A 13,512-nucleotide genomic window follows, 5' to 3' on the forward strand; every position below is an offset into this window, starting at 1 on the left:
AGAGGAATTCACCAAATACATAAAATTAGAAGAAGAAAAACGGGGAAAGAGTGGAGGAATGAGCTCCATATCTATGGCTCGTAACCCAAATAAATTGTGCTTTTTCTAATAGGATGCTTTCTTTTGATATTCCAAGACAAAGGTAGCGTTAGGTCAACACTAGCAAGGGAGAACCAGAGAGGTGGAAAAAGGAGTGGAAGGAAAATAGTGTTTCTTTGCTTTCTCCTTTCATTTGGTAAGAGAGAAATATGAGAGGATAAGAAAAATAAAAGAGTTTGACCTTTTCATTCCTCCTAATTTAATCCTTAAAACAATCTATTTTATTAAGCTGCTAGTTCAAAGCTATACAGTGGATACAAGTAGATAAGCTAGAAGAGATTAAGAGTAAAAGGAACAAGCTCGTACTGGAAAACAATGCAATTGTCAGTTCTCTACATCTAGCATGACTCTATGGACCCAACAACTGTAGCTACTCTACAATTAGCAAGTTGTTTTCCATTAATCCCTCACCAACAGTAGGGTATTCAGGTGACAGCTGCCATTCTCCATCCACCACGAACTTGATTTCATACCTTCATAACGTCAAACTAAAAGTTAGAAGAAGAAGTAACAGCGGTGCACTGAGTCCACAGAGTTTTACCTTCCAGGTCTGAGCAATAATGTGGTTGAGAACTTGGTAAAAGAACCAGTGTACTCTGGTGATAAGTGCTCCCCTTGACTCCACCCATCAAATGAGCCCATAACTTGTACACTCTACCAGCATTACAAACAAATAAAACTTTCTCAATGATTTATGCATCACCCATCAGAATATGGGTTAAAAATATAAAGTTTCATTACAAAGGCTTTTTTAAACATGATAAGCATCATATGTTAAAAAGTCTAAATTAATTTTGTTCACCAAGCATGTATGATTGAAACATCCATCTCATAAAGTTCATCTCAAGAAAACAATAATAAAGGAGGCATTATAAAAACAGGTAACAATCAATCAAAACTAGGCAGCAGCCTTATTTACAAATATAATTCCATAAATATACCATTAAACCTTGAATGATAGAGTTCTATTTAGGTTAATTCTTTTTCTTTTATTATTTTGGGTAAACTTCACCTACATTTCTTGTAGTTTCAACTTTTTTCACATGGTACCCTATGGTTTTTTTTTCCTAATAAGCATCATGTGAACATCCTTTTTCCCAATCAGTACCCTGTGAATAAATTCTGTTCCCAAAAGAGGTAAGCTGTTAATTTTGCCCACTAAAATTACCAAAATGCTCTCAATTCAAAGCTAGTCTATTTCTTCATACTTAAGGGTATTTTTGTAATTTTCTGGGTAAAATTAACAGCCTAACCCCTTGCGAGAGCAGAAATTACCTACAGGATGCCAAATTGAGAAAAAAGATATCCACAGGGTGCTAATGAGGAAAAAGAAAATCACAAGGTACCACATAAGAAAAGTTGAAACCACAAGGGATATAGTTGGGGTTTATCCTATTATGTTTAAGCATAGTATGCATTTCCTGATGCTAGGTTTTACTTTCAGGCAGGACTATTGGACAAATCAATTCCCAGTGAATGTGAGTTGAAGGAGTGATCTAAATATGACTCTAGCCTTCGAAACTTCTGCATTAGCTAACTACTATCAGGACTCAACTCAAACAACTGCACTTTTCAACCTGAAACTTTGGTCATTTGAACAAACAGTAGCCTCTCTGCATGATTAATTAAGGAAAGAGATCAATTTTTTTAATAAAAATAAATTTTGCTACATCACTATGAAAGGAACAGACTACTGAGTTTCTAAATGTTCCTAATTATTTAAGATAAGGTAAAAAAAAACTTGTTTAACATTAGTGTATATGACAAAATAAGAACTCTAAACAACAATCTCAGACCTGTGGTTCCACTAGGAGTTATTCTTATAAGGTTTTGCATGCTAATAAGGCACTCTTATTTATGTAACCAAGGGAGGCTCAGTTTTTTTGCAATGATGATATGCAAGAAAGACCTTTTCTTTTTATACCCCAGCATAAGAACCCAGATACCAACCCTTTGCTGTGTTACGATTTCTCTTACTCTCTATTAGTTTCCTTTCTCTTTCTTACAGTTAAAGTTTGGGGTTTAATTTCTTTGCATGTTTCTCTTACTCTTTTGATATCTTACTCTTTTCTAATAGCTTGTGGTTTTTGCAATAATATCCAAGCACAATACCAAAATGGATGACATTTCAAATTTTTATTGGTAAAGAAAAATTTCTGGTAAATGAAGGCACATTTTTTTCCACTTACCTCTGCCATGCCACACCAGAACAAGGGAATCTCCTTCGACCGTGCAGCATCTACATCCTTTATTTGTTCCTTCAATTTCTCATGTACAGCTATACACCAAAAAATAATAAAAGAACTAAAAGTCTTTAGGAAATAGGAATAATTCATAGTGTCTCACAATCTTTAAAAAATTTACCAGCCAATTCTCTAAAACAGCAATGAGGAAATTAAGTTTGTCCACTAACACAATGAAACCCAACTTCAATTGCATCATTGCCAAATTTGTCTAATTCATTTTTTCGCTGGGGAACAAGACTTGATTGAAATTACCTTGAGCCCTGATCATTCGGGCATTTGTAAAAACATCAAAACTCAGATAAGAATGAAGAATTCTGTTGGTCGAAAATAACTCAGTGGAGAACCATTACCTTCTAAGCGGGAATGAAGATGAGATTGAATGTATCTCCCATTGATTTTTCTTGAACCTTCTGGAATGCCAGCTTGAGATATTTCTTCTGCCAGTGAGACTAATGCCTGTACATGAAAAACAACGGGCAATATTATTACAGAAGCTTTAACTTGATGCTTGGGTAGCATCCCAGCCCCAAAACTGGGGGCCTGAAAAGCTAATTTTACAAAACATAAAAGTTAGCTTCAGCTTGTCACCGAAAATATAGAAAAATAATTACAATCAGGCAAAAACAACACTGTTAACAGACAGGTCACCTCAATGTTGGAGCTGGTTCCAACAGGAGATTAGCAAGCATCAATAGAACCAACCATCTAAGAAGCCAAAATACCTTGGATTGAATTGGTTGGTTACTTCCCTTTCCTCCTCATGGTCAATGGTAAAAGCCTAATGTCAGGCTAACAACAATGATTCACAAGATCTGTACCAACAAATGTCAAACATGCTACGATGCCATAGGCGCTTAACAACAATCCACTGATATGCCAAAATTCATAAGGAATGTCTTAGACATTATGGACTACTGCATAAACTATATCCCACCTAACAAGCTACACCAAGTATAGATCAAAAACTTGTTGCAACTCTAAATGTTATTTTAGGAAATGTCAAAAGTAGGACTCTGACAATATTGCTGACATCTCCGGTCATGTTGTGACAGAAAATTCAAACTTTTGTTTAAAGACTAAGGTTCATTTGCTGTATAAATTAATAGTTCAAAAAGAATACTTTGGGATGACTAGCATGCCCTTCTTCTCTGCCATCAATTTGATTTTCAGTTGAATAAACATATAATCGAACAGGCAAACCAATTACACCAGATTGTATCACACAAAACACATAAATGCCAGTTGAGCCAAACTGTCAAAAATGTTACAGGAGCCACATGAGAGGTGAGGCATGTTGGTCGCCTCAGATATATTGAAAAGGTTGTTTATCTCTTAATGCATAAAAATAAATCAGAGGAATCCAATTAAAAGGGGCAAAACAAAGGAAAAAGGCACAGTTGGTCTACTAACAGATATATGAACCCCACTATCGGACACCAGAAGGACCAGAATTACACCTAAGAAACATGATGGATAACATGCAACCTCTCTTACCAAGAAAAAGTAAAAGCAAAAGGTGATTTTTAATTTCGAGAATAGTTATATTTAATTTTCTTATGCTTTTGATAAATGGCATGACCCCTGCTTAGGAGCAAGGATTAAGATTACAACCTAAAAGGAAAACAGTTGCACTATTTAAGAATGATATGTCTAGTGCTTTAGGTTCCCTCAGCTACAATAGGTTCATCAGAAAATTGTTACAATTTTAAGCAACAATAGATGTGCATCAGTATAGAACTTGACCTCATTGGCTGCATCACTGTCCCCAAGTGTAAAGATCATTAGATTTTTTTTTTTTTTCAGCAAAGAAAAATCCTTAGATGACTTCATTGGTTTGAACAATTCACTTATTAAATTCATACATCTAACAGATTCAACGTCTGAACTAGGTTTATAGCCTTTCAATTTTACTGAGAAGCCTTTAGACCAAACAATTAAAGACATAATAAATGAGCAAGTTTGCCTACATAAACACCAAAAATTTGACAGCATTATGGCAGAGCCCAGGGCAATTTGTTCTCCATATTACCAAAGGGGTTGTATGCAGAAATACAGCTCAATCTAAAGCATCAAAACTGCAGCAAAAGAAAACCTTTTGCATGGAAAATTTTGCAAAGGGACAAATTTTCAAAGTCTGGCAAGCTTCATTTAGCGGGAAGTATACAAAAAACATTTCAGCCTCACCAGCACTAGCAAAAATGGCTCTTCTAAGGTCCAAAAGGAACCCTTTAACACATATTTATAGGACTACAATCATAGACAGATAAGAAAAATTACCAAGCTTGGAACCAAAAAAGTTTATCTTTTAGGACACTTGGATTAATAACAAGTAGCATTGATTTCCTCACACAAGGCAAGACGAAAAGTCTCAACATTTTCTTTCAGTGAGTTTGCTTTAATCAATCCACAATATGAGAAAAAGAAAATGTTTTCATAATGGAGAGAGAAATTTTGATGATGCAACTGTAACTGAAGTGAATAGTAACCTGAATCTCCAGTTCCATGACTGCAAGTTCACTTTTGAAGTTAACTAGCGCATCCTCCTTGATATGTAACTGTAGACAGCATAGATAAGTCACCTTGTGAGTTAAAGAGATTTTAGTTTGTCTCTGTTTACTATGCAAGTTGTTTTAAACTGGAAACCATTTTCAGTGTAAAAGCAATATCATGTAAATTATGAAATTTCTTAGCATATTCTCTTAGTTTGGAAAGACATAAACGTGCGTTGTAGAGTATGATAAACTCTATACATGAAGTGCTTTGGGCATCAAATTTTCTTTGCAAAATTTTTTCAGAACATTCTCAACTCAATGCCTCCACATTTACATTCAAATGAATATGACTGTCTTCAAGCCAGCAACATAAAAATTTAAAAATTAAAAGAGACAAAGATCTTCCCCAAAGAACAAACAAGTGACATCCCCGGTTTCCCTACCAGTTTTTCCTCCAATCTGATGCCATCTTTGATACTTAACAATAGTTTCATCTCAGCTAACAGTTAAAAACGTTTTCACCATATAATGACATTGTTTCCAGTTTTGACAGTCTCTTTTCCTCTCTTACTGGGGTTCATTTGGCCAAAAAGTAGGAAATATTACATGACATGGTTATTTGAGTTTAATTCCATCAGAACATAGAAAATACATAAATAAAATACATAAAAGATTGTTGAGGTATAGTCATGCCATTATAAAGAATTTCTGGTCATTAGTCATTACCACAGACATACAAGTGGACCAATTAAAGTATCTAAACTAAGAGACTTTATAAGTTTGGCAAAGGAAAAACTTGCCTAAATATGAGCACATACAAACCTGTCGTTTGAGGAACCGGTTTTGCTGATTAGCTTCACTTAATTTTTTGGTGAGCTTTGTCCTCTCAGAGTCAGCCAGTAGAGATTTCAACTGTTGTAGACGGCATATAAATTAGCTTTAAACATTTAAGTAAAAAATAAATAAGACTTTACATCCAAACATGATCGTACACAAACAAAATTCAGTCATCATTGAACTGGTGGGAATTGCTCATAATTTTCATTGCCATAATCAGCTAAAGCTGCACATCCCAGTTAACAAAATAACTGCTGGTCATGGGACTAAATCCAGCCCATCTTCAATTAAAATAAATTATAGAAACGTGCATGGTTAACAAAAGCCAATCATGAAATGTTTAAATGAAAATTTTCAGAAAAGCCAAAATATTTATACAACTCATGCTAACCAAAATTCCCCCTTTTAATTGTTATCTTACTTAGAAAAGAAAAGCAACCTGCAAATTTTATTAATTAACCTAGATTAAAGATGAGAAATCTTACAACTAAAGACAATCCATCCTTAAATAAAAGTTAGCCACAAGTTGATGTGGTGGTGACGGGTGTCCACAAAGGACATAGAACGAATTTGTCGAATTTTTAAGAATAGCCTCAACATTTTGTGGGAAAGATTGGGAATTAAATTTTGGGCCCATTTTAGGATGTTGTACCATATGATTATTAGAAATCTTTATACCAGAATGAGTTATTTGCGATATCTGAATATGCCATCCCCAGATATTACATAGTAATAGTATTTCGGATACCCACATTGAATACCTCACACCGAATACACCTCCAAAGATTTCATAAAATCCTTATTAGGCTAAAATATCATCATAGGAACTGAAAGGAAATTAGATTTAACGCTACATGCAACATGAAACCAGCTTTTTCTTGACTCTTGTAGACTTCAACAGGCACTGGCAACAGCATTTCCAATCATATGCTTTGTGAAAATGGATATTTTCTTATATGCAAATTTCAATCAGTACAACTTCAAGTCTACACTATGCAAAATTGAAGGCATTCCTATTTTTTCATCACAAATAGGCCCATATTTGGAATTTTTTAAAACCATTTCATTTACACCAAAGTTTAAGTTCAGGAGAGGTTTCCACCAGGAGGTGGACTGCCTCTGTATCAACAACAGCAGCATCTTATATTTTTCCTTGATTCCATTTTATTTTCTCCCTTCCTTTTTCGCTCAATAACTCTACCATCCAGAAAGCACGCTTTTTAAAATGGCTTCAATTTCAATAGTGTATTTTCTAATTATTATAAAACAAGAAAAAGTTAGCTCATGTAAGTTTACCTCGTCACTGCTGAGTGGTTTAGCAAAAAGCTGCTCTGGTGAATCCTCAGAAACAATCTCATCTTCATTTAAAGGATCTCCTGACTGTAGAGATGAGGATTCCTCCAAACCAACAGGCACAGAATGTGTCTTCCAGACAATACAGCTCTTATTTTGCTTTCTAGCAGAATCTAAAGTTAACCTTCGATGACTTGTCCTCAACTTCCAGCCAGTCAAAATATAAGGAAGTCTGTGGGCATTTTCCGCATCTAACGCTCGGAGGTGTGATGAAAACCATGATATTTGTTTGTCAAGACAACACCTGAGAAAATCACAACAAAAAGCAAACATGACAATGAAAAGAGTCAACGGTAAAGATCAGGGGGAGAGAGACAGAGGAAGACGAAAAATAGTGATAATCTTGGCCAGTTCAACAGACTATTACATTCTGGTTGTTAAGCAGCAAGCACATAACACGTCTCATTAAAAAGAGTGGGGAAACAGGCCTTGGTTGGTTAGAAATCAAAGAAAATATGTAATACCACTGGCACAGACTCAAAAGCACAGCACCAAGTACACCACTACCAATTATAATTAAAAAAAAATCAGCTTAATTAGCAAAGTTACTTTCAGAGAAAACATTTATCCTCAGTACTGATATAATTATCAGGTAAGCCTACCTTGTCGTAGCAATCTCCATGCCAAAGAATTGCCCTGAGAGAAAGTAACAATCATACAAAGCTTAGAAGTAGAGTTAATCACATAAAATGTCCTAAAGTCTAACTGAAAGTAAGAATTATGGCCATAAGTAGAGCAGGCTTCTTGTTCACTAATATCTTTCAAAATAAGGCACGAAAAATAAGACTAATGCCAGATTGATAGCTCCCAAACGGCATAACTAAAGTCATATTGCCTTCCCTTAAGTATAAGTATCCCATTTCGATAACATGAGGTGCCAGAACAGGATGCTAATAATGGTACCATTTCTTATTTTAGTTGCGCAATAGACATGAAACAATTGGGAACAGAAAAGATCAAGCATTGTTTTAATGATGGTGAATATGCATCAAAGAATTTCTTTATGTATCTATGAATGATTGCATGCACAATATTTTGAGGCTACTCGTATAGATAAACAAACTTGAAGTACAAGACCAAGTTTTGATCAATTGTTCTTGTAATCTATCACTCTAGGATTAGAGTTTACACTTGCTCACAACTTTCAGATTCAAGTTCAATCCCTGTGGTCTGCCTAGACAGTCTTCCTTCCCATGTACTTTTAGGCTAAAACTAATTCTCTCTGCCATTGCTCTGCTTCCGAAAGGAAGCTACCTAGATGAATCATGCCTTTCCCGTTTGATCAATTTTAATTCCCTCTCCTTCATTCTCAAAGGAATAAAAAGGAAGACATGTTATTATTTTTTTTAAGCTATTACCTCTTCAATTTTCATTCCCTCTCCTTCATTCCCATAAAATATAGTCTTATCCTCCTACAACAGAACATTATACCCTCAATTTGGTTAAACAAATGGAAGAAACAAAATTATACTCATACCCACAGTCACCCTACCGGTCTTCCCTTGTCTACCTCTATTTTACATTGACTCAGAATCCGGTGTCAGACGTGACTATGTCATATTTTTAGCATTTTTAAACATTAACTTTGAATCTTTGATAGAAATTTAAAGCGTCAAAGAAGACCCGGACACTAGTACCTTAAGGTATAATCTTACCAAATGGAGTCCTACCCATGAATCTCATTTCCCTATTTTTCTTCAAAAAGAAAAATTGAAAAACAACAGCTCATTTAACAGTTTCTTATCCTCCACATGGGCATTTCTTCAAACACGTATAAAAACAATCAAATTAATCAATTAATACCAAAACTAATGACTAAATTCAAATTATTAAAAGCACGTAAATAGTTAAAGAAGGTTAACCTTAGCAAAAAATTAACACAAAGTAAAGAAAGGGAAAAAATGAGAACTTACCAAGTAGATTTTGGAGTGGAAAATGGAAGATGGAATCTGCTTAGAGAGCGGGAGGATTATGTTCGTGGCAGGCAGACGATTTAGGATTTTGTGGAGCTGTTACACGTGTTAGGACCTGGAACTTGGCACGTGGCGTATCGGGTGAAAATGGAGAAGATGATTGTTATAGGGGAGACGAACGATCGGCAGCATCCGGCTTTTCTTTTCTATTTTATTTTTTTACTATTATTCTATTCGATTCGGTACTTAGAAATTTTGAACAAAGCTTTTTATTTTTCAGTGGAAAATCCGAAGTTAAATCAAATTGGGTCAAATCTATATAATTTGATTAATTTCAATTACACTAATATTTATTGTGCAATGTTTTTTCCATATTATATATGGATATATTCATTTGAACGTTACAAGTAGACAACGTTACAAGCCCAATACAACAATATCTAATCAGAAAGGCCCAATTGCAAAAATCCAAGTCAAGGGGAAAACGGAAGAAGACATCAGTTCTATTCGGCCCAAAATCCCACTTGTTTCTATTAATTTTTATGTTTAATTAACTATGTAAAAAACAATTTATATATATATATATATATATATTGGGTGGATAGAATAGCACATTTTCTTATCCTCTCTTTTCAATGTTTGCTTCGGAAGTTATGGTATTTAGAGGACCGGTTTTTGTTGAAGATACTGGAATTTCTTACGTGATCATTGAGATTGATGCCTTTTGAGCATTATTGGAGCTCTAAGCAGAAAGTTCAAGTTGTTCTTTAATGATACATATCATCGTAGATATCAATTCAAAGGCGTGTAATGTTATGTGTTTGGTCTTTAGGTGAAAGGGAAGGAAACACCACAGCTCATTCTTTAGCTAGACATGCTTTTTCTCTATCTCGTGAAGTAGAGTAGTTAATTAGAAGACAATCCAACTCTTCTTGAACCTTTGCTTGATTTGAAAATGTTACTTAATTTTACTTAATGAAGTCTTCTTGAACCTTTGCAAGATTTTGTTTTTCAATTATACCCAATGCCAAATTGCTGTTCTTTATGCAAGTAGACAAAATTTACAATGACATAATAGTAATAAAAGTAATAAATAATTGTAGATGCTCAACCTTGACTATTATTAATTTTCAAAAAAAAAACTTTGACTATTAACATATTATCCATGTTATTGCATTACATGAAGTTTTTTCACAGAATCATATGATTCTATAGAGAGCAATGAACGAATTGTATGAAAGCAATGAAAGTAACCTAAGATTAGTGGCAGGGTTCACACGTTCATTTTCACTATTAGAATGTTTTAGAGAGTTTAGTTTGGTAGCTTAAATATGAAAGTCGATAAAACATCTTCCTTTTAACCTTTCCCTAAAGTATGAGTGCCTTTCCCTTTTCCCATTTCCTTTATCTTCAAGAACAAGTGATACACCCACTATCCACTGTACATGATGGGGAAACATGTTATTCCACTAAGTGCATATTACTCTTAATAATGGCTCCTACTATGTGCATGTTACTCGCAAGTAACTACTCTTTCTTGCTCTATTGTTTAGATAGTCTTGAATTCTAATTAGACTAGAATATTTTGTTTGAATCTAGTTTGACTAAGATATTTTATTATAGTTAGATTAAGATACTGAATCCTAATTAAACTAAAATATATAAGGCTCTTGTACTTGATCTTATAAAAAGATCATATGGGTTTAAAGAATATTATTAAAACTAAAAGAGAGTTTGATGAGTGTCTAGATCTAAAAGAAGAGATTTGGATGTAAGTGGGATAACAATAACGACCTCGAGACTAATCTTGCAATCTCTTGATTTTTTCTTAATGAATCTTTTTCTGTCTTTGCGTCCATGGGCGTAAGTCATCAAAAGACCATATCATGTAAATTTCTTATCTTCTTATAAGTGTGCTGATTTCTTTCATTCATTCATTTTATTGATTGTGAAAGATCTTGAGCGACTATTTGAGATTATTTTATTATTTTCATAACTAATTGGTATTAGAGTTTCAAGTCTTAAGTCAATTTGAATTTCGCGATGGTAGTTTCATCCACCAAGTACAAGATTGAAAAGTTTAATAGACAAAATGATTTCAACTCGTGACGTGTGAAGATGCATGCATTGTTAATGTAATAAGGACTATAGAATGAGCTAAAAAGAAAAAGAGCATCTCCGTTTGAATCTATCCAATGGTGAAAAAGATGACCTTATGAAAAAATAAAAATTATCATTTTACCTTTTTATTTTTTTTAACTTTTCTTTAACTCAGTCAAAGCTCCCTTGTTGTAAAATACACTTATTTTTGGTTTTTCTCTCTCTTCTTTCTTTCAAATAGACTTAATAATTTAAAAATATAGGTTTTTCAAAGAATAAACTTTAAAAATATTTGGTTGAAAAATATTTACTAAAGCTCACCAACAATTTACATTTTTACCCTGGTACAAAAATTATGGATTCTACATGATGCATTTTTTGAGAGCAAAGAGTAAAGTGATCACCATATTTCTGCAATGGAACGCATATATTGATTGAGAAGTATATTAGGAAAAAGATCAAATGACTCTAAACAGGCAATGGTTTGGATTTGTACAAAAGTGAATTCGATCTATTTTGCAAGAATGGAAAAATCGTTAAACATCGCAGTATCCCCAAAACACCATAGCAAGATAGTGTTGTAGAGCAAATGAACATAATAATTCTAGAGAAAGCAAAATGCATGCTCTCTAATGTTGATCTACCTAAAGTATTTTGGATAGAGGCTGCCAACATGGCTTGCTACTTGGTAAATTAGTTTCCATCAACTACAATTAAATTGAAGACTCTTGAGAAAGTTTGGTCAAATAAACACATTAATTAATCTATATTAAGTGTATTTGGTTTCTTTATTTATTCTCATGTGAGTGATAGTAAGCTTGAGCCAAGAGTGAAGGAATGCGTATTCTTAAGCTATACATTTGAGTTATCGATTGTGGTGAATTAATTCAAAGTCTTCCAAGTTCATTGTGAGTTGGATGTTACCTTTGATGAGTTTGAACTACTTCATGGATAAAGTCCAAAATCACAATCACATTAGGCCAAAAGTGAATAGGTGGAGCTTGAAATTAAGCTGTGAGGACAACGCAGGATAGTAGTGAAATCCAAAATGGATCACAAGAGGTACAAGTATTTGTACCTCATATCCAAGAATGAAGCATTACTATAGACAAACCTAGTATGAATATAAGAACACCTCAGAAGTATGATGATTTCATTACAAGTGTTCATGGTGATTTTGATTTTGATGTTTATTTGTGATTGATGAAATAGAGACTAATGATCCTTATTCTTATCGTGAAACAATTACATGTGTCGAGTCTTTTCAATGGCTTGTTGTAGTGGATGAAGATATTGAGTCTCTACATTAGAATCAAACATTGGAGCTTGAGAAACCACCTACATGCTAGAAGGTTGTGGGATTTAAATGGGTTCTAAGAAAAAGGAAAGAATCATGGAGGTTGAAGGTGCTAGGTTCAAGGCACAACTTGTGGCAAAAGGCTATAAATAAAAAGAGATAATCAACTACAATGAGGTCAAGAATTTTTTAATAGCTAAACAGAAAAAATGAACAAAGAGAGAAATAGAGAATTGATGAACTGAGAAAAAGAGAATTTACTTGTCTTACAAAAAAAATTAGAAGTAAAAAACTGAAAAGTTTTGGTGAGAAATGTAGTAAAAGAAGATAATGGATTTGAGATTGAGAGAAAGAGGTGTAAACTAAGAGTGATTTTTCAAAAAAAAAAAGACTTGAACATAAGATAAGGGTTTTTTCTAGGATGTTTCATGAGCTATGGTTTCCTTCATTTTGTGGGCCTTTATCCTTTTAATCTCTTGTATTTGGTGGGCTTCTTTCTTCGCAATTTGTTTTAGTTTGTTTTATGTGATTACATTTTAAATAGTGTAACTAATGTTTTAAGCATTATATGATAAATTTAGTTACAATAAAATAAATATAGTTAAAATTATACAGTAAAAGCTCAAAATTGTTGTAGTGTGAGTGTGCTTGATTTCTTTTTTTCTTTATTTTATTAATTATGAAAAATCTTGAGTGACTATTTGAGATAATATTTCGCTATTTTCAATAACATCTATATATGAGGCACTGATAATTCATGAACATTGAAAACTCAACAAACTCCCCCTCTAAGCTCTTTCTAAAAATTCTCTCTTTTCCTCAACTCTTTTCACTTTATTCTCTACCTTGCTATGTCGCTACACTTTCCTTACCTTTTCCTTAAATTTTATCTATCACTACTTGCCACAACACTTAGCACTTCATGGAATGCTCCAGTCTTCCTCTCCACTGTGTGCAGCACATCCCACTTTACTTGATTGCAACTATATCTCTCTCCCTATCACGTAAGAATTCCCTCTAGAATAATAATTCATGTACATTACTTGTTACAAGTAGCAAACTTTCGTGAAGCTTTGTTCTAGTTTTTTTTTTTTTTTAAGTCTTTCTTTCTTAGCTTGTTTTTGATCTTCTTAGTGAAGATATGATCATGTATTATCTCATGATAATTAATTAAA

The 13,512-nt window shown here is 33.6% G+C and overlaps 1 protein-coding gene across 1 annotated transcript; it reads right to left on the minus strand.

Moving 5' to 3' along the window:
• Positions 1-257: 257 nt before the first annotated feature.
• LOC18601879 (PROTEIN TARGETING TO STARCH (PTST)) lies at positions 258-9,167 on the minus strand. The gene is made up of 9 exons (XM_007032969.3): positions 8,941-9,167; positions 7,630-7,663; positions 6,971-7,271; positions 5,660-5,749; positions 4,832-4,900; positions 2,696-2,801; positions 2,289-2,377; positions 641-753; positions 258-572 (listed from the first exon to the last, which is right to left on the minus strand). Exons 2-9 carry the CDS (start codon positions 7,647-7,649, stop codon positions 470-472), a joined length of 891 nt encoding a protein of 296 aa, XP_007033031.2. The 5' UTR covers positions 7,650-7,663; positions 8,941-9,167; the 3' UTR covers positions 258-469.
• Between the last annotated feature and the right edge of the window lie 4,345 nt (positions 9,168-13,512).

This window comes from Theobroma cacao, chromosome 4, assembly GCF_053813885.1.
Source record: "Theobroma cacao isolate CCN51 chromosome 4, ASM5381388v1, whole genome shotgun sequence".
NCBI lineage: Eukaryota > Viridiplantae > Streptophyta > Magnoliopsida > Malvales > Malvaceae > Theobroma > Theobroma cacao.